At 58.2% G+C, this 26,149-nt stretch overlaps 2 protein-coding genes across 2 annotated transcripts; one reads left to right on the plus strand and one right to left on the minus strand.

The window, feature by feature from the left end:
* Positions 1-3,734: 3,734 nt before the first annotated feature.
* On the plus strand, positions 3,735-13,249 carry LOC121359405 (occludin-like). The gene is made up of 7 exons (XM_041478333.1): positions 3,735-3,767; positions 5,522-6,417; positions 8,408-8,566; positions 10,732-10,871; positions 11,299-11,407; positions 12,528-12,569; positions 12,678-13,249. The coding sequence occupies exons 2-7, from the start codon at positions 5,716-5,718 to the stop codon at positions 12,777-12,779; spliced, it is 1,254 nt and encodes a 417-aa protein (XP_041334267.1). The 5' UTR covers positions 3,735-3,767; positions 5,522-5,715; the 3' UTR covers positions 12,780-13,249.
* Positions 13,250-16,261: 3,012 nt separating this feature from the next.
* NR2F6 (nuclear receptor subfamily 2 group F member 6) lies at positions 16,262-24,923 on the minus strand. Its single transcript, XM_041478332.1, has 5 exons — positions 24,748-24,923; positions 24,152-24,624; positions 19,734-19,828; positions 17,848-18,384; positions 16,262-16,652 (listed from the first exon to the last, which is right to left on the minus strand). Exons 2-5 carry the CDS (start codon positions 24,421-24,423, stop codon positions 16,378-16,380), a joined length of 1,179 nt encoding a protein of 392 aa, XP_041334266.1. The 5' UTR covers positions 24,424-24,624; positions 24,748-24,923; the 3' UTR covers positions 16,262-16,377.
* Between the last annotated feature and the right edge of the window lie 1,226 nt (positions 24,924-26,149).

The raw sequence follows: 26,149 nt of genomic DNA on the forward strand, positions 1-26,149 counted from the left end.
TTGGGGGGATTTTAGGGGCTTTGGGGGGATTTTGTGGGTTTTGGGGGTATTTTAGTATTTTGGGGGAGTTTTAGGGGGTTTTTGGGGGATTTTTGGGATTTTGGGGCGGGTTTGGGGGGATTATTTTGGGTTTTGGGATGTTTTTGGTGTTTTGGAGAGATTTTGGGGGTTTTAGGGGGATTTGGGGGAATTTAGGGCGGTTTGTGGGGATTTTTTGCGGTTTTGGGGGATTTTTTTGGGTATTAGGGGGATTTTTGTGGTTTTGGGGGGATTTTTGGAAATTTTTGGGGGGATTTTGGGAATTTTTGGGGTTTTTTGGGGGGATTTTGGGAATTTTTGGGGTTTTTTGGGGGGATTTTGGGGATTTTTGTGTCCCCCCTCCCTCCAGCGGCTCCCCCCGCCCTGTGAACTTTGTGGGGGTGCCCAAACCCCGCGCGGGTTTTTGGGACAGATTTTGGGGGACCCCAGACCCTTTTTGGGGCGCCAGGAGGGTTGGGGACACTCCGTGGGGGCGGGAGGGGGATTGTGGCCCCGCGGTGGCCCCGCGGTGGCCCCGTGCGACAATGGGGGTGGCGCGAGGCTGTCAATGATTAACGCGCGGTGCCTGGCGGCGGTGGCACTGCTGGTGGCACCGGTGGCACTGCTGGTGGCGCTGCCCCGTGGCACCGGTGGCACTGCTGGTGGCACTGGTGGCACTGCTGGTGGCGCCGGTGGCACTGCTGGTGGCACTGCTGGCACTGCTGGTGGCACTGGTGGCGCTGGGAAGCCGCCAGGGGACATCGCGCCGTGCCCGGGGGGTCGCTTGTGTCCCCTCCCCATGCGACGGGCAGGTAACGGCGGTGGCGGGGACAGGACACCGGCCATTGTCCCCAAGGGCTGGCACGGGGTGGGGGACAGCAGGGGACGCGGGGACAGGAGGGGACGCGGGGTCCCTGAGCGCCACCAGTGGGCGTTTCCCGCTCCTCCCAGCCCAAACTGGGGGCGACAGGGACGCGGTGGTGGCACTGGAGGTGACACCCCGAGGGACACGGTGGCCTCGCGGTGCCACCGAGGAGGGACGGCCGCGGGTGGCCCGTGGGGGAAACTGAGGCACGGTGGCACCGCGGCTGCTGTGTCCCCTGCAGGGGTGGCCTCGAAGCGCCAGGAGCGCCCCGGGGGTGCCGCGGTCGCCAGGAGCGGTGACATCGCCGCGAGGTCCCCTCGGCGCCACCGCAGCGCCGCCCCTCGTGCCAGGCGTGTCACCTTCGAGGACGAGCTGGGGACAGCGCGGGGGAGGCCGGGGGACAGCGCCGCGCCCCCAAAGGGGTCCCCAAAAGGGTCCCCTAAAGTGTCACCGCGGCTGGACGATCCATCCCGGTCCCGGCGGGATTCCCGACATTCCCGATCCCGGCGGGATCCATCCCAACAGGATCCATCCCAACAGGATCCATCCCAGTGGGATCATTCCCGACATTCCCGATCCCGGCTGGATCATTCCCGGTTGGATTATTCCCAGTTGGATCATTCCCAATATTCCCAATCCTCGTTGGATCCATCCCAACAGGATCCATCCAAATCCCAGTGGGATCCATCCTGGAGGGATCCATCCCAGCATTCCCAATCCCAGCTGGATCCATCCAGATCCCAGTGGGATCATTCCCGGCATTCCCGATCCCAGCTCAATCCATCCCGATCTCGGCTGGATCATTCCCAGCAGGATTCATCCCGACATTCCTGATCCCAGTTGGATCTATCCCAACAGGATCCATCCCGGAAGGACCCATCCCAGAATTCCCGATCCTGGATGGATCCATCCCAATCCCAGTGGGATCATTCCCGGCATTCCCGATCCCGGCTGGATCGTTCCCAGCTGGATCCATCCCATCATTCCCGATCCCGACAGGATCCATCCCGATCCTGTCTGGATCATTCCTGGAGGGATCCATCCCAGCATTCCCAATCCCAGCTGGATCCATCCAGATCCCAGTGGGATCATTCCCGGCATTCCCGATCCCAGTTCAATCCATCCCGATCTCGGCTGGATCATTCCCAGCAGGATTCATCCCGACATTCCCGATCCCAGTTGGATCTATCCCAACAGGATCCATCCCAATCCCAGTGGGATCCATCCCAGAAGGACCCATCCCAGAATTCCCGATCCCGGATGGATCCATCCCAATCCCAGTGGGATCATTCCCGGCATTCCCGATCCCGGCTGGATCGTTCCCAGCTGGATCCATCCCATCATTCCCGATCCCGACAGGATCCATCCCGATCCTGTCTGGATCATTCCTGTCTGGATCCATCCCAGGTGCTGCCCCCCGCCCTCCCCGGGGGCGGGACCCGGGGCCGGTCCCGCAGCGCCGCCGCCGCCGCCGCCTCCGCCGCTCCCGGCTGCCATTTTAAGGTGAACAAAGCGGCGGAGGAGGCGGCAGGTGAGCGGCTCCGCGGTACCGGCAACCCCCGGTACCGGCACCGGCACCGGCAGCGCGGGGGGAGGGCGGTACCGCAACGGGAGGGAGCACCGAGCACCGGGGGTCTCCGCTCCCCGCTGCGCACGGGGGGGGTTCGTCCTTCCCCGAGGCACCGGGGGCCCCGCCGGGCTTCTCTCCGGTACCGCGGGCCGGACCGGGAGCGGCCACGGGATTCCACCTCACCGGCGCCCGGGTCCTCGTCGGTACCGGATTCCAGAGCGGTACCGGGGTCCCCACCGGGTCCACACCGGTACCGGGGTCCCGCCGGTACCCGATTCTAGAGCGGTACCGGGGTCCCCACCGACACCCAGATCCCTGCCGGTACCGGATTTCAAAGCGATACCGGGGTCCCCAGCGGGTCCCCACCGGTACCGGGGTCTCCACCGGCACCCGGGTCCTCGTCGGTACCGGATTCCAGAGCGGTGCCGGGGTCCCCAGCGGGTCCGCACCGGTACCGGGCTCCCCGACACCACCGAAATCGCCTCCGTGCTCCCCCCGGCAGCGCTCCCGGTACCGGAGCCGTGCCCGGCCCCGCGGCTCCTCCCGTGTCCCCACAGCGGGCAGGGACCCCCGAGTCCCCGCCGCCACCGGCGACACCGCGCTCCGGTCCCCGCTGCGGCTCCCGGTGCCTCCCGGGGGTCCCCGGTGGCGTCGAACGGGGGGATCCCCCCGGTACCGGGAGATTTGGGATCGGTGGGATCGCGAACCGGGACCCTTGGGCACCCCCAAAACTCCTCCCCGCCCCTCCCGGGGGTCGCACCGAGCCCCGGTACCGCCGGAACGGGCGCCCGCTTTGGGTTTCCCGCAGGAATTCGCGTTTCCCGCAGGGATTTGGGGGTTTTTTGGGGTTTTTTTTTTGGTTTTTTGGGGTCTCTGCGTGACCCGGGGGTGTCCCCACATTAATTTCGCTGATTTTCAGCCCCCCCCCAAATTTTCCAGCCGCTCTCCTCATGGCTCTGCCTCACGTGGCCTCGGTAATTATAATTATTTTTAATTATTTTGATTTTTTTTTTTTTAATTGCGATTATTTTGATTTTTAATCCGGCCGGATCAGCTTAGGCCCCGCTTCCCATCGGGGAATTCCAGCAATCCCAATTAATTCCCTGCCGGCTCCGGGGTGTTGGGGACAGGGAGGTGACACCGAGAGCGCGGCGTGGCTGGGGTGGCACCGGCTGGCCCCCCCGTGCCCGGTGCTGCCCCCCGCCCTCCCCGGGGGCGGGACCCGGGGCCGGTCCCGCAGCGCCGCCGCCGCCGCCGCCTCCGCCGCTCCCGGCTGCCATTTTAAGGTGAACAAAGCGGCGGAGGAGGCGGCAGGTGAGCGGCTCCGCGGTACCGGCAACCCCCGGTACCGGCACCGGCACCGGCAGCGCGGGGGGAGGGCGGTACCGCAACGGGAGGGAGCACCGAGCACCGGGGGTCTCCGCTCCCCGCTGCGCACGGGGGGGGTTCGTCCTTCCCCGAGGCACCGGGGGCCCCGCCGGGCTTCTCTCCGGTACCGCGGGCCGGACCGGGAGCGGCCACGGGATTCCACCTCACCGGCGCCCGGGTCCTCGTCGGTACCGGATTCCAGAGCGGTGCCGGGGTCCCCAGCGGGTCCGCACCGGTACCGGGCTCCCCGACACCACCGAAATCGCCTCCGTGCTCCCCCCGGCAGCGCTCCCGGTACCGGAGCCGTGCCCGGCCCCGCGGCTCCTCCCGTGTCCCCACAGCGGGCAGGGACCCCCGAGTCCCCGCCGCCACCGGCGACACCGCGCTCCGGTCCCCGCTGCGGCTCCCGGTGCCTCCCGGGGGTCCCCGGTGGCGTCGAACGGGGGGATCCCCCCGGTACCGGGAGATTTGGGATCGGTGGGATCGCGAACCGGGACCCTTGGGCACCCCCAAAACTCCTCCCCGCCCCTCCCGGGGGTCGCACCGAGCCCCGGTACCGCCGGAACGGGCGCCCGCTTTGGGTTTCCCGCAGGAATTCGCGTTTCCCGCAGGGATTTGGGGGTTTTTTGGGGTTTTTTTTTGGTTTTTTGGGATCTCTGCGTGACCCGGGGGTGTCCCCACATTAATTTCGCTGATTTTCAGCCCCCCCCCAAATTTTCCAGCCGCTCTCCTCATGGCTCTGCCTCACGTGGCCTCGGTAATTATAATTATTTTTAATTATTTTGATTTTTTTTTTTTTAATTGCGATTATTTTGATTTTTAATCCGGCCGGATCAGCTTAGGCCCCGCTTCCCATCGGGGAATTCCAGCAATCCCAATTAATTCCCTGCCGGCTCCGGGGTGTTGGGGACAGGGAGGTGACACCGAGAGCGCGGCGTGGCTGGGGTGGCACCGGCTGGTGACTCACCGTGCCTCAGTTTCCCCACGTCAACCCGCGGCCACTCCGTGCCTCAGTTTCCCCATAAAACTTGTGTAGCGTCTCCAAAGTTTTTGTGGAGTCTCCAAGGGGTTTTTTGGGGGTTTTCCAAGGTTTTTTTGAGGGGGTCTCCAGGTTTTTTGGGCGGGGTTTCTAAATTTGCTTGTGGGGTCTCCAAGGTTTTTTTTTTGGGGGGGGTCTCCAAGATATTTTTGGGGCAGGTTTTCCAAGTGTTTTGGTGGGGTCTCCAAAGCTTTTTTGGGGGAGGTTTCCAATATTTTTTGGGGGGTTCTCCAAAGTTTCTTTGTGGGGTCTCCAAGTTTTATTTTTTTGTGGGTTCTCCAGGGTTTTTTAGGTGGGATCTCTAAGGTTTTTCGTGGGGTCTCCAAGGTTTTTTTGTGGGTTCTCCAAAGTTTTTTTGGGGGTGTCTCCAGGTTCTTTTGTGGGGGCCTCTCCAGGCTCTTTTGGGGAGGTTTCCCAGCTTGTTTTTGTGGGATCTACAAAGTTTTCTTGGGGGTTCTCCAAGGGTTTTTGTGGGGTCTCCAAGGTTTTTTTGTGGATTCGCTAAGATTTTTTGGTGGTTCTCCAAGGTTTTTTTGGGGGTGTCTCCAGGTTTTTTGTGGGGGCCTCTCCAGGCTCTTTTGGGGAGGTTTCCCAGCATTTTTTGTTGGGATCTGCAACGTTTTCTTGTGGATTCTCCAAGATGTTTTTTGGGTTCTCCAAGGTCTTGTAGGATCTCCAACATTTTTTGGACACTCCAACCCTGCGTGGCCACTCCGTGCCTCAGTTTCCCCGCACAAACCACCGCAACTCCCGCTCCCACTCCTCCTGGGTGGCGACGGTGACAAAGGGACCAAAGTCCTTCCTCCGCCACCTCCGCCGGTGACAGAACTCCCTCGATCCCTGTCCCCCGCAGGGATGTTCACCAAGAAACCCTACGACAGCTCCTACGGGCCGCCCCCCGCCTCCTACGGGCCGCCCGCGGGCGACTACGGCTACGACTTCGCCGCCCGCTCGCCGCCGCCGGGCTCCTACTACATCGAGGACGTCCCTCAGCATTTCTACAAGTGGTCGTCGCCGCCGGGGCTGGTGCGGCTGCTGGAGGGCGCGGTCATGCTGCTGTGCGTCGCCGTCTTCGCCTGCGTGGCCTCCACGCTGGCCTGGGATTACGGTTACGGTTACGGCTACGGCGGCGCGCTGGGCACCGGCCTGGGCGGCTTCTACGGCTCCGGTTATTACGGCAGCGGGGTGAACTACGGTTACGGTTACGGCGGTTACTACGGCGGCGTCGCCAACCCGCGGGCGGCCAACGGCTTCATGATCGCCATGGCCGTGCTTTGCTTCCTGGCCCAGCTGGGGCTTTTGGTGGCCAGCTTGAGCAAGTCCAGCGGTTCGCGGTCGCGGCGTTTCTACCTGGTGGTCATCGTGGTGTGCGCGGTGCTGGCCTTGCTGATGTTGGTGGCCAGCATCGTCTACGTGGTGGGGGTGAACCCGCAGGCGCAGATGAGCGGCGGTGGCTACTACTACAGCCCGCTGCTGGCCATGTGCAGCCAGGTGTACGCCGGCGGCACCGTGCTCAACCAGTACCTGTACCACTACTGCACCGTGGACCCGCAGGAGGTGGGAGCGCCCGGGGGTGGGGGCTGCTGGGGGTGGGGGGGGGGGGCGTAGGGGGGGAGGGGGGTCACTGGAGGGATGGAGGCTGCTGGGAGGGGATGGGGGCTACTGGGGAACAGGGACCACCAGGGGGATGGGGACTACCAGGGAACAGGGGCTACTGGGAGGGAACAGGAGCTACTGAGAGGGGATTGGGACCACCAGGAGGGGATGGGGACCACTGTGGGGGGACGGGGGCTACTGGGGGACGGACCACTGGGGGGGGATGGGGACCACCAGGAGGGAACAGGGACCACCGGGAGGGGATGGGGACTACTGGGGGACAGGGACTACCGGGACAGGAGGGAAGAACACCCAAAAGATGAGGGAAGGACCACCAGGAAATGAGGGATGGACCGAGGGAGGGGGACACCTCAAAAAATGAGGGAAGGACCCCCACAGCAAGGTTTGGGGGTTGGGAAGGTTTGGGATTTGGGAAGGGCAGAGAAAAATTTGGGATTCAGGAATCAGCCCTGCCCCGAGCTCACCTCCCCCCTGTTCGCCCCCGAGCCAGCCCCAAACCGCAGCGATCCCAAAGCATTCCCGGTCCCGGTCCCTGTCCCAAGTAATTCCCAGATCCCGATCCCGGTGCCCATCCTGGTCCTGGTCCCGGTGCCGGTCCCGGTGCCGTCCCTGGCCAGGCCGGGGCCGCTCCCCCCGCCGGGGCTGGAATTGGAATGCGGCCCTTCCAGCCTGGCCGGTGGGACCGGGAGCGCCCGGGGCCGCCCGGGACTGGCACGGGATGGGGCCGGCCCGGGATGGGGCCCCGGGACTGGCACGGGATGGGGCCGGCCCGGGATGGGGGCCCGGCAGTGCCCGGCTGGCACCGGGAGCCCCCAGATCCCGCCCGTCCTTCCCTAACCCCGAACCTTCCTTAATCCCGAACATTCCCAAATCCCAAACATTCCCAAACCCCGAACCTTCCCGATTCCCAAACATTTCCTGTCCTTTTAGAATCCCAAAACTTCACAAATCCCAAATTTGAGGTCTGGGAAGGAGAGGAAAGGTTTGGGGTTTGGGAAGGTTTGGGATTTGGGAAGGTCTAGGATTTGGGATTTGAGAAGGTCATGGAAAGGTTTGGGATCTGGAAGCATTTGGGGTTTGGGATTTTGGAAGGACAGAAGTGGTTTGGGATTTGGGAAGGTCTAGGATTTGGGATTTGGGAAGGTCAGGGAAACGTTTGGGATCTGGGAGCGTTTGGGGTTTAGGTTTTGGGGTTTGGGAAGGTTGGGGTTTGGGAAGAGGATCTTTGGGATTGGGCTCACTGAACACCGCGAGGATTTTGGGGATGAGAATCTCAAAGCCAGGAATCCCCAAACCCGAATTCCTGAATCCCCAAATCCTGAATCCCAAATAATTCCAGAATAATTCCCAAATCCTCGAATTCCCGAATAATCCCCAAATAATTCCTGAATAATTACTGAATAATTCCCGAATAATTCCTGAATAATGCCTGAATATTTCCCAAACAATTCCCAAATAATCCCTGAATAATCCCCGAATATTTCCTGAATAATTCTGGAATAATCCCCGAATAATTGCTGGATAATTCCTGAATATTTCCCAAAAAATTCCCAAATAATCCCTGAATAATTCCCGAATAATGCCTGAATATTTCCCGAATAATTCCCAAATAATCCCTGAATAATCCCCAAATATTTCCGGAGTAATTCCCGAACAATCCCCGAATAATTCCTGAATAATTCCCGAATATTTTCCAAACAATTCCCAAATAATCCCTGAATAATTCCCAAATAATCCCTGAATAATTCCTGAACAATCCCTGAATAATTCCCGAATAATTCTCAAATAATCCCTGAACAATTCCCAAATAATTCCTGAACAATCCCCAAATAATTCCTGAATAATTCTCAAATAATCCCCGAACAATTCCCAAATAATTCCCGAATAATTCCCAAATAATTCCCGAACCATTCCCGAACCATTCCCTCAGGCCGTGGCCATCGCCTGCGGGTTCCTGGCCGTGCTGCTGCTGTGCCTCATCTGCGTCCTGGCGCACAAGACGCGCAGCAGGATCTGGAAGTACGGAAAGCACAACATCCACTGGGACCGGCTCCCCGCGGGGCCGCAGGGCGCCGACGTCGAGGAGTGGGTGAGAGCCGCACGTTGGGAGCGGGGATTTTGGGAGGTTGGGATTGTTGGGTGTTTGGGATTGTTGGGATTTTGGGGATTGTTGGGTGTTTGGGAGTTTGGGGATTGTTGGGAGTTTGGGGATTGTTGGGATTTTGGGGATTGTTGGGAGTTGGGGATTGTTGGGATTTTTTGAAATCTTGGGATTTTGCAATGGTTGGGTTTGTTGGGTTTTTGGGGATTGTTGGGAGTTTGGGAGTTTGGGGATTGTTGGGTGTTTGGAGATTGTTGGGTGTTTGGGGATTGTTGGGTGTTTGGGAGTTTGGGGATTGTTGGGAGTTTGGGGATTGTTGGGATTTTGGGGATTGACTTCAGGAGAATTTGGGGACTTCAAGGGAGGTGTGGGGACACGAGGATTCTGTAGGGACCCCAGGAGGGGTTTGGGGACCCCAGGAGGGCTTGGGGACACTGCCAGGTGACCCTGCCAGGTGACACTGCGAGGTGACACTGCCAGGTGACACCGGGGCCACCGCGCGGTTTCGGTCTGGCCAATGATTAACCGGGAGGTGGCAGCGGGAAAACCCGGAGTGGTGGCACTGGATGGGGACCTTGGGGACATCCCGGTGTGACCAGCGTGGCCCGGGATGTGTCACCTGCTGGGGACGGGGGTGGGAATGTCACAGCGGTCCCGCGGGAAGGGTTGGGACAGTGGCTTTGGGGACACTCCTGTCCCTGTGCTTGTCCTCTGTCCCCATCCCTGTCCCTGTCCCCTCTCCCCATCTCTGTCCCCTGTGTCCCCATCTCTGTCCCCTGTCCCCTGTGTCCCCATCCCTGTCCCTGTCCCCATCCCTGTCCCCACGCCACCACTCCCAGTCCCGTGTCCCTGGGCCGCGCTCCCTGGGTCGGTTTTTATTTAATTTTATTTAATTTTATTTATTTTCATTTCTTTTGATCCCGCCCGCCTTTATTTGCCCAAAGCCCCTCCCTGGCCGAGCATTTCCTGTCCCTTTGGGGACACGGTGCCACCCCGGCTGCCACCCCCAGATGCCACCCCGCACCCCGTGCCACCTCCCCTCTTTCGGGGTGTCACCCCCTTTGGGGACACCTCTGTCCCCAGATGCCACCACGGCTTGGGGACACACCTGGTGGCCCCCGAGAGGGGACAGCGGCGGAAGTGGCGTGTCCGGCCGGATGTCCCCAAGGCCACCAAGCCGGCGGGGACCGGCGTCCGGCACAAACAACCCACAAAGGGCCGGAAGGAAGGGGACAGGGGACAGCCGGATGTCCCTTGTCCCTCTGTGAGGCCACCCCAAACCCTTGGGGGCGTCACCCTGAGGGTGGCACCAGCCCCGAGCTCTGTCCCTTTGTCCCTTTGTCCCTTTGTCGCTGTCTCTCCACGGGCATTTGGGGTTTTTGGGGTTTTTGGGGTTTTTTTGGCTTTTGGGGTTTCTGCGTTTGGGGTTTTTTGGTTTTGGGGTTTTTGAGTTTTTGGGGTTTTTGGGGTTTAGGTTTTGGGTTTTTTTGGGGTTTCTGGGTTTGGGGTTTTTGGGTTTTGGAGTTTTTAGGGTTTTTTTGGTTTTGGGGTTTTTTGGTTTGGGGTTTTTGGGAGTTTTTTTGGGGTTTTTGGGCTTTTTTTGGGATGTCTCTAGAGGATCTGGGAGACTCCAAGTGGGACAACAACCCTTAGTTTCCGTGGACTTTCTGGGATTTCTCAGGGAATTTTCAGGGATTTCTTGTGGGATTCTCAGGGATTTATCAGTGAATTTTCAGGGATTGTTTTGGGATTTATCAGTGGATTTTCAGGGATTTTTTTGGGATTTCTCAGTGGATTTTCAGGGAATTTTCCGGGATTTCTCAGACAATTTCCAGGGAATTTTTGGGGATTTCTTGGTGGGTCTTCAAGGAATTTACTGGGATTTCTTGGACAATTTTCACGGAATTTTAAGGGATTTCTTGGTGGATTTTAAGGAATTTTAAGGGATTTCTTGGTGAATCTTCAAGGAATTTTCAGGGATTTCTCAGACAATTTTGGGGAATTTTCTGTGATTTCCCGGACAATTTTCAGGGAATTTTCGGAGATCTCTCCGGGAATTTCGGGGCAATTTCCACGCAATTTTCTCGGGGGCATTTCTGGCCGATTTCTCCTGAGTTTTCCCCCAAAATCCCAAATCCCGACCCTTTTTCCAGGTGAAGAACGTGTCGGGCGGGACGAGCGTTCCGGACGAAGCCGCCACCGTGGCGTACTCGGAGAAGGGCGGGACCCCCGGGCCGGCCCCTCCCTACAGCCCCCCCTCGTACAGCGAACCCCCCGTGAAGGGCTGGAAAAGGTGGGGAGGGGGCAGCAGGGCCAGGGGAAGGGAGGGGGAATGGGGGGAATATGGGGAATATGGGGAGGGGGCAGGAAAAGGGGTGGGAAAATGGGGAAGGGGTGGAAGAGGGAGGGAAAGGTGAGGAGGGGGCGGGGAATATGGGGAGGGGTCGCCAATGTCCCCATATCCCAAATCCAACATCCCCAATGTCCCCACGTCCCCAATGTCTCAACATCCCCAATGTCCCCAATGTCCCCAGTGTTCCCAATGTCCCCAAAGTAACCCATGTCCCCATATCCCATGTCCCCATATCCCATGTCCCCATATCCCATATCCAATATCCCCCAATGTCCCCAATATCCCCCATTTCCCCAATGTCCCCCATGTCCCCGATGTCCCCAATGTCCCAATACCCCCAATATCCCTGATGGCCCCATGTCCCCAGTGACGTCCCCCCTGATGTCCCCAATATCCCCAATGTCCCCGATATCCCCGATGGCCCCATGTCCCCTCTGATGGCCCCAGTGTCCCCAATACCCCCAATATCCCCGATGGCACCATGTCCCCAGTGTCCCCAATGTCCCTGATGTCCCCCATGTCCCAATGTCCCCAATGTCACCAATGACCCCAATGTCTCCATATACTAAATCCAATGTCCCCAATGTCCCTGTCTCCCCAATGTCCCCAATGCCCCCAATATCCCTGATGTCCCCAGTGTCCCCAGTACCCCCAATACCCCCAATGTCCCCAATATACCCGATGGCCCCATGTCCCCCCCGATGGCCCCAGAGACCCCCATATCCCCAAACACCACTTTGTGCCCCTTTTTTGCCCCTTTTTTACCTCTTTGTGCCCCTTTTCCACCCCTCTGTGCCCCTTTTTCACCCCTTTGTGCCCTTTTTCACCCCTTTTTTATCCCTTTTTTACCCCTTTTTCACCACATTTTCACCCATTTTCCACCCCTTTTATTCAACATTTTTTCACCCCTTTTTCACCCCTTTGTGCCCCTCTTTTACCCCTTTTTTATCCCTTTGTGCCCCTTTTTTAACCCTTTTTCACTACTTTTTCACCCATTTTTCACCCCTTTTATTCACCATTTTTTCACCCCTTTTTCACGCCTTTTTACCCTTTTTTCACTCCTCTGTGCCCCTTTTTTACCCCTTTGTGCCCCCTTTTTCTCCCTTTTGCCCCTTTTTCACCCCTTTTATTCACCATTTTTTCACCCCTTTTTGTCCCTTTTTCCTTCTTTTTCACCTGTTTTTCACCCCTTTCCCCCCTTATTTCCCCCCCATTTTCCCTCCCTGTCCCCCCTCCTGTCCTCCCTCCTGTCCCCTCCCTGTCCCCTTCCTTTTCCCCCCCCCATTTTCTCTCATTCTGTCCCCATTCCCCCCTATTGTCCCCTTTCTGTCCCTCTGTCCCATCCCTGTCCCCTCTGCCCCCTCCGTCCCCCCTGTCCCTGTCCCCTCTTCCCCTCTGTCCCTGTCCCTGTCCCCTCTGTCCCTGTCCCTGACCCTGCTGTCCCTGTCCCTGTCCCCATTCCTGTCCCCGTCCCTGTCCCCTCTGTCCCTGTCCCCTCTGTCCCTGTCCCCTCTGTCCCTGTCCCCTCTGTCCCTGTCCCCTCTGTCCCTGTCCCCTCTGACCCCGCTGTCCCCTCTGACCCCGCTGTCCCCGCAGGCTCTGGCCGAGGAGTACAACCACCTCAAGGACGTGAAGCGGGTGAGTTTTCAGGGCTGATTTTTGGGCTCTCCCCCTTCTTTGGTGGCACCCCCAAACGTCCCCAAAACGTCCCCAAACGTCCCCTAAAGTCCCCAAATCCCTTCCCAGAGCCCGGAGTACCAGGACAAAAAACGAGAATCCAAAACTCTCCGGAACAAACTCTTCCACATCAAAAGGATGGTGAGCGACTACGACAAACTCCGGGGCTGACCCCGAAGCCACCACCCCAAAAAAAAGGGACATTTTTAGGGGGGACACCCCAAAAAACACCCCCCGACACCCTCCAAAGACTTTTGTGCCTTTTTCTTTGTGTTAAAAAGACCCAAAATTCCTCGTTTTGAGCCCTCCCCGGTGCCAAGGTGGCGGGGGATGGTGGCAGCTGTTGGTGTGACCCCCCCCACCTCAAAATGTCCCCAAATGTCCCCCACACGCTTTGGGACCCCCCCAGTGCCTTCCCCTGGTTGTAAATAGGTTTTTTTATGGGGTTTGCACTCCCCTGGCTGCCTTAAAGGGCTTTTGGGGGTCCCAAATTGGGGTTTGGGGGGACAAAAAAAAAACCTTTTGGGTTTTTCAATTTTGGGGGGGATCCAAATCCCCAATATTTCGTAGGGAATTGGTGGGAACTGTGGGAATTGTGTAATATTTTAATTGTTTTGTAATAAATGAAGTGTAATTGTTGATTTTCATTTGGGGTCGGGGTGAAATGAAAAGGCCAAAATTCCCTTAAATTTGGGAGGGGACCCCAAAAACCCTCCCAGTTTTGGAAGGGAAATCCCAAATGCCTCCACTTTGGGAAGTAAATCCTAAATCTCTCTGTTTAGGAAGAGAAATCCCAAATCCTCCCAAACCTTGGGAAGAGAAACCCAAACCCCCCAAATCCCAAATCCCCCCATCCCCAAAAAAACCCCAAACTGAAGAAGAACCCCTGAAATCCCCAATTTTCCACCCCAAAAATCCCAATTTCAAGATTTTTATGGAACATTCAAAATTTTTGGGGTGAGTTTGATCTCCCCAGTTCCAATTTTCTGCCAGATCCCAAATCCAGACCCTTGGGATTGTAAGAAATGTCTTTAATTGGCATTAATTAATGGGTTTATATGGCAGAGCGAGGATTCCATCAGTGGGGAATGGTCCCGGAATCCCCAAATCCCCAATCCTGAAATCCTGAAATCCCAAAATCCCCAATCCTGAAGTCCTGAAATCCCAAATCCAAAAGTCCTGAAATCCCAAATCCCTAAATCCTGGAATCCCAAAATCTTGAAATCCCCAAATCCTGAAATCCCAAATCCCAAAATCCTGAATCCTGAAATCTGAAATCCCAGAATCCTCAAATCCCAAATCCTGGCTCATTCCAGACCACCGGGGTTGTAGGAAAGGTCTTTAATTGGCATTAATTAATGAGTTTATATGGCGAGCGAGGATTCCATTGGCCGGGAATGGTCCCAGAATCCCAAAATCCCAAATCCTGAAATCCCAAATCCTGGCTCATCCTGGTGCCAGCCGGGGGGGACAGTCCCAGGGGGGGTCTGTGTCCCTTGTGTGTCCCCTCCATCTTTGGGGACACCCTGGGGACAACGCCAGGACCCCAAAACGTATGGGGACAACCTCAGGACCCCAAAACCTTTGGTGACAACGCCAGGACCCCAAAACTTTTGGGGAAAACATCAGGACCCCAAAACTTTCAGGGACAATTTGAGGACAATATTGGGACCTCTTCTGGGGACAACACCAGGACCCCAAAACTTCTGGGACAACACCGGGACCCCAAAACCTTTGGGGACAACATTGGGACTCCAAAACTTTTGGGGACAAAGTCAGGACCCCAAAACTTTCAGGGACAATTTGAGGACAACATTGGGACCTCTTCTGGGGACAACACCAGGACCCCAAAACATTTTGGAGCAACACCAGAACCCCAAAACATTTTGGGACAACACTGGGACCTCTTTTGGGGGCAACCTCAAGACCCCAAAACTTTTGGGGACAATGCCGGGACTCCAAAAATTCCTGTGACAACGCCAGGACCCCAAAACCTTTGGTGCCAACCCCAAAACTCTTGAGGCACAACCCGCGAGGGCGTGTCCCCGTTCCGGCGGGATCAGGAGCTGCCGGCATTGCAGAGAATTCCAATCCCAATCCACTTCCCGGGGAGCATCCGTCCCCTTGTCCGTCTGTCTTGTTGTCCAGCCCATCCCACTGTCTGTCTGTCCCGCTGTCCAGCCTGTCCCGCTGTCCAGCCTATCCCACTGTCTGTCTGTCCCGCTGTCCAGCCTGTCCTGTTGTCCAGCCCATCCCATTGTCCAGCCCATCCCGTTCTCCGGCCTGTCCTGCTGTCCGTCCGTCCCGTTGTCCAGCCTGTCCTGCAGCCTATCCCACTGTCCGTCTGTCCCGTTGTCCAGCCTGTCCTGTTGTCTGTTGGTCCCGCTGTCCGGCCTGTCCCATTGTCCAGCCTGTCCCTATTATCTGGCCCATCCTGTTGTCCAGCCCATCCCATTTTCAGGCCCATCCCATTGTCCATCCTGTCCTGCTGTCCGTCCGTCCTGCTGTCCAGCCCATCCCATTGTCTGGCCCGTCCCGTTCTCCGGCCTGTCCTGCTGTCCGTCTGTCGTGTTCTCTGGCCCGTCCCACTGTCCAGCCTGTCCCATTGTCCAGCCTGTCCTGTTGTCTGGCCCATCTCATTTTCGGGCCCATCCTATTGTCTGGCCCGTCCTGCTGTCCATCCATCCATCCCGCTGTCTGTCCGTCCCGCTGTCCAGCCTGTCCCATTGTCCGGCCCACCCCGTTCTCCGGCCCGTCCCATTCTCTGACCCATCCTGTTCTCAGGCCCGTCCTGCTGTCCATCCATCCCGCTGTCTGTCCGTCCGGCTGTCCGGCCTGTCCCGTTCTCCGGCCCGTCCCGTTCTCTGGTCCTGTTCTCCGGCCCGTCCCGTTCTCCGGCCCGTCCTGCTGTCCATCCATCCCGCTGTCTGTCCGTCCCGCTGTCCGGCCTGTCCCATTGTCCAGCCTGTCCCATTGTCCGGCCCGTCCCGTTCTCCGGCCCGTCCTGCTGTCCATCCATCCCGCTGTCTGTCCGTCCGGCTGTCCGGCCTGTCCCGTTCTCCGGCCCGTCCCGTTCTCTGGTCCTGTTCTCCGGCCCGTCCCGTTCTCCGGCCCGTCCTGCTGTCCATCCATCCCGCTGTCTGTCCGTCCGGCTGTCCGGCCTGTCCCGTTCTCCGGCCCGTCCCGTTCTCTGGTCCTGTTCTCCGGCCCGTCCCGTTCTCCGGCCCGTCCTGCTGTCCATCCATCCCGCTGTCTGTCCGTCCGGCTGTCCGGCCTGTCCCGTTCTCCGGCCCGTCCCGTTCTCTGGTCCTGTTCTCCGGCCCGTCCCGTTCTCCGGCCCGTCCTGCTGTCCATCCATCCCGCTGTCTGTCCGTCCGGCTGTCCGGCCTGTCCCGTTCTCCGGCCCGTCCCGTTCTCTGGTCCTGTTCTCCGGCCCGTCCCGTTCTCCGGCCCGTCCTGCTGTCCATCCATCCCGCTGTCTGTCCGTCCGGCTGTCCGGCCTGTCCCGTTCTCCGGCCCGTCCCGTTCTCTGGTCCTGTTCTCCGGCCCGTCCCGTTCTCCGGCCCGTCCTGCTGTCCATCCATCCCACTGTCTGTCCGTCCCGCTGTCCGGCCTGTCCCATTGTCCAGCCTGTCCCATTGTCCGGCCCGTCCCGTTCTCCGGCCCATCCCGCTGTCCATCCATCCATCCATCCATCCGCCGTCCATCCATCCGCCCCGCCGTCCATCCATCCGTCCATCCCGCCATCCGTCCGTCCGTCCGTCCGTCCCTACTGCCCGGCGCCGTAGGGCCAGTTGAAGGTGCTGCCGGACAGCAGCATGTCGCGGATCAGGGTCTCGATGGGCGTTTTGCCCACCAGGCGCATGAAGAAGAGCTGCGAGATGAGGGCGGCGGGCACGGCGCGCAGCGCGGGCAGCCGCAGCAGGAGCCGCCCGAAGCGCTGCGGCTGCGACGGGAACTGCGAGCGCTCGTATTCCGTCAGCGCCACCTGCGCCTTCTCCTGCAGCGTCTCCACGTGCGCCGGGTCCGACAGCCCGCAGGCGTCTGCAAGGGAACGGCCGCGCCGTTGGAGGGCGGCGGGATTTGGCACGGCATCCGCTGGGAGTGTCCCAAAATCCAATAGCCCAAAATCCATTGGGAATATCCCCCAAATCCATTGGGAATTGCCCAAAATCCATTGGGAGTATCCCCAAATCCACTGGGAATGTCCCCAAGGGAATAACCCCAAATCCAGTATCCCCAAAATCCATTGGGAATATCCCCAAGGGAATAACCCCAAATCCAGTATCCCCTAAATCTATTGGGAATATCCCCAAATCCATTGGGAATGTCCCCAAGGGAATAGCCCAAAATCCATTTGGAATATCCCCCAAATCTACTGGGAATATCCCCCAAACCCATTGGGAGTATCCCCAGATCCATTGGGAATGTCCAGAAGGGAATAAGCCCAAATCCAGTATCCCCAAAATCCATTGGGAATATCCTCAAATCTATTTGGAATATCCCCAGATCCATTTGGAATATCCCAAAATCCATTGGGAATATCCCCAGATCCATTGGGAATGTCCCCAAGGGAATAGCCCAAAATCCATTTGGAATATCCCCAAATCCATTGGGAATATCCCCAGATCCATTGGGAATGTCCACAAGGGAATAACCCCAAATCCACTATTCCCAAAATCCACTGGGAATGTCCCCAAATCTATTTGGAAGATCCCAAAATCCATTGGGAATAACCCCAAATCCATTGCGAATCTCTCAAAATCCCAAGTCCCTAAACCCTCAGAAAAACCTGGAACCACCTCTCCCTACCCATCCCCAACCCCAAAAACCCTCAGGAATCCCCACTCCAATCCCTCCCACCCAACCCCAACCCCAAAAACCATTGGAACAACCTCTCCCTACCCATCCCCACCCCCAAAAACCCTCAGGAATCCCCCCCCCCATCCCCCCCCCCCCCCCCCCCCCCCCCCCCCCCCCCCCCCCCCCCCCCCCCCCCCCCCCCCCCCCCCCCCCCCCCCCCCCCCCCCCCCCCCCCCCCCCCCCCCCCCCCCCCCCCCCCCCCCCCCCCCCCCCCCCCCCCCCCCCCCCCCCCCCCCCCCCCCCCCCCCCCCCCCCCCCCCCCCCCCCCCCCCCCCCCCCCCCCCCCCCCCCCCCCCCCCCCCCCCCCCCCACCCCACCCCCAAAAACCCTCAGGAATCCCCACTCCAATCCCTCCCACCCGACCCCAACCCCTCACCGGGCGTGAAGAGCGCGATGGCCTTGAGGCAGCTGTACTCGGCCGAGTCCACCTGCAGCCGGTTGAGCTTCTCCACCTGCTCCTGGAAGACCCGGATCTGATCCATGAAGGCCACCACCCTCTCGGCCGACATGGGCGAGGCGTGGAAGCCGGCGGCCGCCAGCAGCGGCGCCATGTGCAGCGGCAGCGCCGACTGCGCCGCGTTCAGCACGAAGAGCTCGCTCCAGCTCAGCCGCAGCAGGGCCACCTGGTCGGACACGGGCAGCTCCGGGAAGAAGGGGATGTTGCGCGCCCACTCCACCGTGCTGAAGAGCAGGCGGGCGGCCAGCTCGCAGATGTTGTCGATGCCCATGACGCTGCCCGGCGGCTGCTGCTGCTGCGCGTACTGCGAGCCGTAGCGCGCCGCCGGGTAGGGCTCGGCGCGCAGCAGCTGCGAGATCAGCTCCGACACCGGCTGCCCGTTGAAGAAGTCGCCGGCCGGGAGGGGGTTGGGGCTGCTGCTGGAGTGGCTCGGGGGGATTCGGCCCCGCTGGACGGCTGGAGGGGCAGGAGGGTCAGGATGGTCATGGTGAGGCCAAAAAAGTCCTACTGGGTTTGCATCCCGATCTAAAAAACCCCAACGGATTTTCATCCCCATCCCAAAAACTCCCATTGGATTTTCATCCCACACTGATCATACTGGATCTTCATCCTGATTCTGCGTGGATCCTACTGGGTTTGCATCGTCATCCAAAAAATGCCATTGGATTTTCATCCCAATCCCAAAGAATCCTACTGGGTCTTCATGGTGATCCAAAAAAATCCCAACAGATTTTCATCCCCATCCCAAAAAGTCCCATTGGATTTTTATCCCACACTGATCATACTGGATCTTCATCCTGATCCTACTGGGTTTGCGTCCTGATCCAGAAAATCCCAACGGATTTTCATCCCCATCCCAAAAAGTCCCATTGGATTTTCATCCCACACTGATCATACTGGATCTTCATCCTGATTCTGCGTGGATCCTACTGGGTTTGCATCGTCATCCAAAAAATGCCATTGGATTTTCATCCCCATCCCAAAAAGTCCCATTGGATTTTCATCCCACACTGATCTTGCTGGATCTTCATCCTGATCCTATGCGGATCCTACTGGGTTTGCATCGTGATTCAAAAAATGCCATTGGATTTTCATCCCAATCCCAAAGAATCCTACTGGATTTGCATCGTGATCCAAAAAATCCCATCAGATTTGCATCCCGATCCCAAAAAACCCCAGCGGATTTTCATCCCCATCCCAAAAAATCCTACTGGGTTTTCATCCTCATCCCAAAAAATCCCAATGGATTTTCATCCTGGTCCCAAAGAATCACATTGTATTTTTATTGCGATCCCACACTAATCCTACTGGATCTTCATCCTGATCCTACACGGATCCTACTGGGTTTTCATCCCAATCCCAAAAAATCCAATTGGATTTGCATCCCAATCCCAAAAAATCCCACTGGGTTCTCATCGTGATCCAAAAAATCCAATCGGATTTGCATCCCGATCCCAAAAAATCACAGTGGATTTTCATCCCAATCCCATGAATCCTACTGGATTTTCATCCTCATCCCAAAAAATCCCAATGGATTTTCATCCTGATCCCAAAAAGTCCCATCGGATTTTCATCCCGATCCCAAAATATCCAATCAGATTTTTATCTTGATCCCACATGGATCCCACTGGATCTTCATCCCAATACCAAAGAAACCTTCTGGATTTTCCCCCTGATCCCAGAAAATCCCACCAGCTTTTTATCCCGATCCCACACGGATCCACCAAAAATCCCCAAAAAAAAGGGAAATTTTTTTCCCCCCAAAACCTGTGATTCCCGGGATTCCTTGGGAATTTTTTCCCTACCTTCCTTCCTCATTCCCACTCGGAAGCACTTCTTGAGGCGGCAGTACTGGCACTGGTTCCGGTGGTGTTGGTCGATCTGGCAGTCCCGGTTGGATCTGTGGGAATTTTTGGGATCAGCCGGAATTCCTGGGAATTTCAGCCCCCCCCCAAATCCATCCTGGGAATCCAAGAGCCCATTCCCCCTAATTTTTATGGGATTTTCTAGGAATGGTTGTTGCTGGTGGGTTTTTTTTTCACGGTGATCCCAAAAAATCTCATTGGATTTGCATCCCGATCCCAAAAAATCCCACTGGATTTTTATCCTGATCCCACACGGATCTTCATCCTGATCCTACATGGATCCTACTGGATTTTCATCCTGATCTCAAAAAATCCCACTGGATTTTCATCCTGATCCCAAAAATTCCCACTGGGTTTTCATCCTGATCCAAAAAAATCCCACTGGATTTTCAGCCTCATCCCCGCCCCCTCTGGGAAATTTTTGGGATTTAATTGTTGGTGGTCCCATGGAAGCGGCTCCAGGAATTCCAAGGAATTCCAGGAATTTCCTGCGGGGCTGGGCCTGAAACGCCTCAGGCAGCGCTGGCCCCAAATCCCGCGGGATTCTGGGATAAGGGAGAGAATTCCCAAAATTCCTCAGAGCCTGCAAAAGGAGTCCTGGCCCAGGGACTCATCCCAAATTTCCTCAGATTCCCAAAATCCCTGGAAAAGGGGTCCTGGCCCATGGATTCATCCCAAAATCCCAGAAAAGGGGTCCTGGCTCATGCATTCATCCCAAAATTCCCAAAATTTTGGAAAAGGGGTCCAAAATCCCTGCAAAAGTGGTCCTGGCCATGGATTCATCCCAAAATTCCCAAAATCCCTGGAAAAGGCTCCTGCCTCCCATTCCCCCACGGAATCTCCCCCTCCAAACCCCCCCAATCCCATTCCCAGGCTGATCCCAGAGCGGGAAATCCCTTCCCAGCTGGAATTGGGGGCGGGAAAAGGGAATTCGGGATGAATTCCAGGCCGGAGCCGCGGGAATCCCGCCACGGATCTTTCCGGAATCCCAACACGGAATTAATTCATCCCCAACATTCCCAGCGTGGCCGGGAACGTGATCCCGATGAAAAGCAGGAGCAGGAGCGGCTCTGACGACTTCATCCAGGCCTGAATTCCCAGAAAACGGCCGGGAAGGGCTCGGAGAACCGGGAAAAAACGGGAGTTATCCCGGATTTTTTTTTTCCCAGTGGATGAAAACACCCAGGAGAGCCTCCAAGGGTTTGGAGCAGCAGGAAAAGATCCCAAAATTATCCTGGATTTTTTTTTTCCCCCAGTGGATAAAACCACCTGGGTAATTCTGTGGAATTTTGGGAAAAGATCCCCAAATTATCCCAGATTTTTTCCCAGGATAATGCCTTGGAATTTTGGGAAAAGCTCCCCAAAATTATCCTGGATTTTTCCCGGTGGATAAAACCACCTGGGTAATTCCTTGGAATTTCGGGAAAAGCTCCCCAGAAATATCCCAGATTTTCCCCAAAGGACAAAATCACCTGGATGATCCCACCACAGCCTTGGAATTTTGGGAAAAGATCCCAAAATTATCCTGGAAATTTTCCCAGTGGAAAGGGATAGGGAAGAGCTGACAGCACTGGGATTTGCGAGATTCCTGAAGTTTTTTTTCCCTATTTTTTTTTTTTAATTTAAAAAGCCTGGAAGTGACTTGGGAATCGCTGGAATCTTGGGATATTCCAGAGGGTTTTTTCCCATTTTTTTAATTTCAAAAGCCAGGAAGTGACTTGGGAATTTTTGGCTTTTCCAGAGGAACAAAGCTCCAGGATCCCGCTTTTGTTCCGGGAATCCAAAGCGGCCCCGAGCTCATTTGCATATTCAAAGTGCCTTTAATTATCGCTCCCGCTAATTACCCGCCCTAATTAAGTCATTAGCACAGCCCGGGCCTTTCGGAGCTTCCCAAATTTCCCAGCTCGCTGCCGCCTTTCCCATTGGGAATCTCCGGAGGGGATTTTTGGGATGGTGGGGGAGGGTTCGGCCCTTGGGGAAAATCCGGGAGGAATTTTGGGAGCTTTTCCCAAAATTCCAAGGAATTATCCTGGGAAAAAAAAATCTAGGATAATTTTGGAAGGCTTTTCCCGAAATTCCAAGGAATTATCCCGGTGATTTTATCTACTGGGAAGAGTCCAGGAGGATTTTTTTTGGGAAGGTTTTCCAGCTGGGAATTCCGGCCTTTTCCACCCCTGGAGCTGAGGAGGGATTGAGGGAATTCCTGTTGGGATTGGGGGAAATCTGGGCTGAGTTTTGGGAGCTTTTCCCGAAATTCCAAGGCTGTGGTGGGATCATCCAGGTGATTTTACCCATTGGGAAAAATCTGGGATATTTCTTGAAGCTTTTCCCAAAATTCCAAGGAAATACCCAGGTGGTTTTATCCACTGGAAAAAAAAAAAAAAAATTGGTTATTTTTGGGGAGCTTTTCCCCAAAAAAATCCGGGATAATTTTAGGATCAGAAGTAGATGCCAGCTGGGATTGGAGCCGGGATTGGATCCAACAGCTCCTGGATGATTCCAGATCCTTTTCCCTTCTCCCAAAAATTCCAGAGCCCTCCCTGAGCCGGGATGAGGGAATGGGGACCCTCAGAAATTCGGGAATTCCGCCCTCCAGGAGCAGTCTGGGACTGGGGACTGGGAATTCCGGAGGTTCCGGCAGCTCCGAAGCTTCCGGGGATCGCATCCCGGATTCCTCAGAGATCCCGGGAGGGTTCGGCCCTTGGGGAAAATCCGGGAGGAATTTTGGGAGCTTTTCCCAAAATTCCAAGGAATTATCCCGGTGGTTTTATCCACTGGGAAAAAAAAATCCGGGATGATTTTGGGATCTTTTCCCAAAATTCTAAGGAATTATCCTGGGAAAAAAAATCTAGGATAATTTTGGAAGGCTTTTCCCGAAATTCCAAGGAATTATCCCGGTGATTTTATCTACTGGGAAGAGTCCAGGAGGATTTTTTTTGGGAAGGTTTTCCAGCTGGGAATTCCGGCCTTTTCCACCCCTGGAGCTGAGGAGGGATTGAGGGAATTCCTGTTGGGATTGGGGGAAATCTGGGCTGAGTTTTGGGAGCTTTTCCCGAAATTCCAAGGCTGTGGTGGGATCATCCAGGTGATTTTACTTTCCCCAAAAAAATCCGGGATAATTTTAGGATCAGAAGTAGATGCCAGCTGGGATTGGAGCCGGGATTGGATCCAACAGCTCCTGGATGATTCCAGATCCTTTTCCCTTCTCCCAAAAATTCCAGAGCCCTCCCTGAGCCGGGATGAGGGAATGGGGACCCTCAGAAATTCGGGAATTCCGCCCTCCAGGAGCAGTCTGGGACTGGGGACTGGGAATTCCGGAGGTTCCGGCAGCTCCGAAGCTTCCGGGGATCGCATCCCGGATTCCTCAGAGATCCCGGAATTCCAGGGGATCCCCGCTCCCATTATCCCAGAATTCCAGGGGATCCCAACTCCCATTATCCCGGAATTCCAGGGGATCCCTGCTCCCATTATCCCGGAATTCCAGGGGATCCCGGTGTTCCCATTACCCCGGGATTCCAGGGGATCCCCGCTCCCATTATCCCGGAATTCCAGAGGCTCCTCGCTCCCGCTGGATCCCGGTGTTCCCGATCCATCCCCGTGTTCCGGTCTATCCCGGTCCATCCCGGTCCATCCCGGTGTTCCCGGCGCTCCCGGCATTCCCGCGGCTCCCGCTGGATCCCGGCCGTGCCCGGGGTGAGTCACGGGCACCGCGGGAATGCCGGGAGCGCCGGGAACACCGGGATGGACCCGGATGGACCGGGATGGACCGGGAACACGGGGATGGACCGGAAACATCCAGAACATCGGGAATGGACCGGGAATGTATCGGGAATGTATCGGGAATGGACCGGGATGGAGCGGGAATGGACCGGGAATGCGGCCGGAGGAAGGACCTGGAATACCGGGAATGGGGGCGGCCGGGGGTGGGGAAACCGTGCTGGACTGGGGGAAACTGGGATTGACTGGGGGCAACTGGGATGGACTGAGGGAAACTGGGATGGACTGGGGGAAACCGTGCTGGACTGGGGGCAACTGGGATGGACTGGGGGCAAACCTCAGCTGAACTGGGAGCCACTGGGCTGAACTGGGAGCGCTGTACCGGGCAGCACTGGGGACCCCTCATTTGTACTGGGAGCCACTGGTTTGTACTGGGAGAGCCCCGAGCTGTGCTGGGAGCCACTGGTTTGCACTGGGACACCCCCAGCACCACCACGCCGAGACCCCAACTCATCCCCAAGCGGGATCCCCCCGGCTGTTCCCCCGCTCCCCTCGGGGTGTCCCCTGGCGGTGTCCCCCCTCTGTCCCCACTCTGTCCCCTGCTCCCCTGGCGCTGTCCCCCCGCTGTCCCCCGCTGTCACCTGCAGGTGTAGCTGAGGTTCCTGCGGATGCTGCGCTTGAAGAAGCTCTTGCAGCCCTCGCAGGTGAACACGCCGTAGTGCTTCCCGCTGGATTTGTCCCCGCACACCACGCAGTCCGCGCCGGCCCCGGGCCGCTCCTCCTCGCCGTGCTCCGCGTCGCTGCCGCCGCCGCCGGGGGACGCCGCCTCCTCCGCTCCGCCGCCGCCGCCGCCTCCGGTGCCACCGGCTCCGCCGCCGTTCGGTTCGCCCCAAGCGCCGGCCACCATGGCCATGGCTCCGCGGGGCCGCGGGGGCTCAGCGCCGCATCGAGCGGAGCCTGCCGGTGCTGCTGCTCCTCCCGGTGCTCCTCCCGGTGCGGCTTCTCCCGGTGCTTCTCCTCCTCCCGGTTCTTCTCTGCCCGGTGCTGCTTCTGCCCCCGGTGCTTCTGCTCCCGGTTCTTCCCCTCCCGGTGCTGGTTCTGCTCCCGGTTCTTCTCCTCCCGGTTCTTTCCCTCCCGGTTCTCCTCCCGGTTCTTTCCTTCCCGGCGCTGGTTCTGCTCCCGGTTCTTTCCTTCCCGGTGCTGCTTCTACCCCCGGTTCTTCTTCTCCCGGTTCTTCCCCTCCCGGTGCTGGTTCTGCTCCCGGTTTTTCTCCCGGTTCTTCGTCTCCCGGTTCTTCTCCCGGTTCTTCCCCTCCCGGTTCTCCTCCCGGTGTTTCCCCGCGCCGAGTTCGGTAAGTTTTACCGAGGAACAGCCGGCCGGGAAAAGCGCCGCTTTTTGGGGGAGTTTTTCTTTTTTAGGTTTTTTTTTGGGGTCGCCCCCTCAGGGATTTGTCGCTCTCCTCCTCCTCCTCCTCCTCCTGCCGGTTCACGGCCCCGCGGAAAGTTTGCGGCGGCGGCGGCGGCGGGGCCGGGGCGCGGCGCATCCCCCCGCGGGCACCGGCCGCATGCGGGGCCGCTCCCGCCCCCGGTGGCTCCTGCGCTCCGCGGCACCGGCTGGAAGGAGGAGGAGGAGAAGAGGAGGAGGAGGAGGAAGGAGGCGGCGCTGCCCCGGTTCGCCCTCGCCGCTCTCCGGGCCCCGCCGCCGCTCGCAGCCCGGTGCCGGTGCGGCTGCGGGTGCGGCGGGACCGGCTCCGCCGAGCCCCGGGGCTCTCCCCGCCTCCCGTGAAAGAGCAAAGTTCAGCCGCTGCCGCGGTGGCCGCCCTGGATGCTCCTCCCCGGCCTCCTCCCCTTCCGCTCCCGGGTCCTGCCCCGGTCCCGGCCCCGCCGCCGCCGCCGCCGCACCGGGGCCGCCCCCCGCCCCCCGCGCCCCGCGGGTCGGGAACGGCCACCGGCACCGGCGGGGCCACCGGGACCACCGGGACTACCGGGGCCGGCGGGGCCGGGGGGAGCGGGGATGGAGAGCGCGGTTCGCGCACCGGAGGCGGGGGNNNGCCCCGCGGGTCGGGAACGGCCACCGGGATCGGCGGGGCCACCGGGACCACCGGGACTACCGGGGCCGGCGGGGCCGGGGGGAGCGGGGATGGAGAGCGCGGTTCGGGCACCGGAGGCGGCGGCTGCGGCCCCTCCCGGGCCCCCGCGGCGGTTCGGGCACCCCCGGGGCTCGGCCGGCACCGGGATGGGGCTGGGACACCGGGATGGGACCGAGAAACCGGGATGGGGCTGGGAAACCGGGATCAGACTGGGGCATCTGGATGGGGCTGGGACACCAGGATGGGGCTGGGAAACCGGGGTGTGGACCGGGAAACTGGGATCGGACTGGGAAACCGGGATCGGACCAGGAAACCAGGGCTGGGAAACTGGGATCAAACTGGGATCACTGGGAATCCAGGATCAAACTGGGATTCTGGGATCACCCTGGTATCTCTGGGAATCTGGGAGCCCCACATTGTACCGGGGAAAAATCCTGTGGCCCCATAAAGTCCTGAGACCCAAAAAGTCCCGTGACCCCATAAAGTCCTGAGACCCCAAAAAGACCCGTGACCCCACAATGTCCCCGTGGCCCCAAAAGGTCCCTGCAGC

This window comes from Pyrgilauda ruficollis, unplaced genomic scaffold, assembly GCF_017590135.1.
Source record: "Pyrgilauda ruficollis isolate IOZ18807 unplaced genomic scaffold, ASM1759013v1 scaffold442, whole genome shotgun sequence".
NCBI lineage: Eukaryota > Metazoa > Chordata > Aves > Passeriformes > Passeridae > Pyrgilauda > Pyrgilauda ruficollis.

Coding starts and splice junctions, on each gene's coding strand:
- NR2F6 (XM_041478332.1), bottom strand. CDS start 24,423: ATGGCCATGGTGGCCGGCGCTTGGGGCGAACCGAACGGCGGCGGAGCC. Junction 19,829..24,151: donor AACCTCAGCTACACCTGCAG/GTGACAGCGGGG, acceptor AAATTCCCACAG/ATCCAACCGGGACTGCCAGA. Junction 18,385..19,733: donor AGTGGGAATGAGGAAGGAAG/GTAGGGAAAAAA, acceptor CTGCCCCTCCAG/CCGTCCAGCGGGGCCGAATC.
- LOC121359405 (XM_041478333.1), top strand. CDS start 5,716: ATGTTCACCAAGAAACCCTACGACAGCTCCTACGGGCCGCCCCCCGCC. Junction 8,567..10,731: donor GCGCCGACGTCGAGGAGTGG/GTGAGAGCCGCA, acceptor CCCTTTTTCCAG/GTGAAGAACGTGTCGGGCGG. Junction 11,408..12,527: donor TACCCCCAATATCCCCGATG/GCACCATGTCCC, acceptor CTGTCCCCGCAG/GCTCTGGCCGAGGAGTACAA.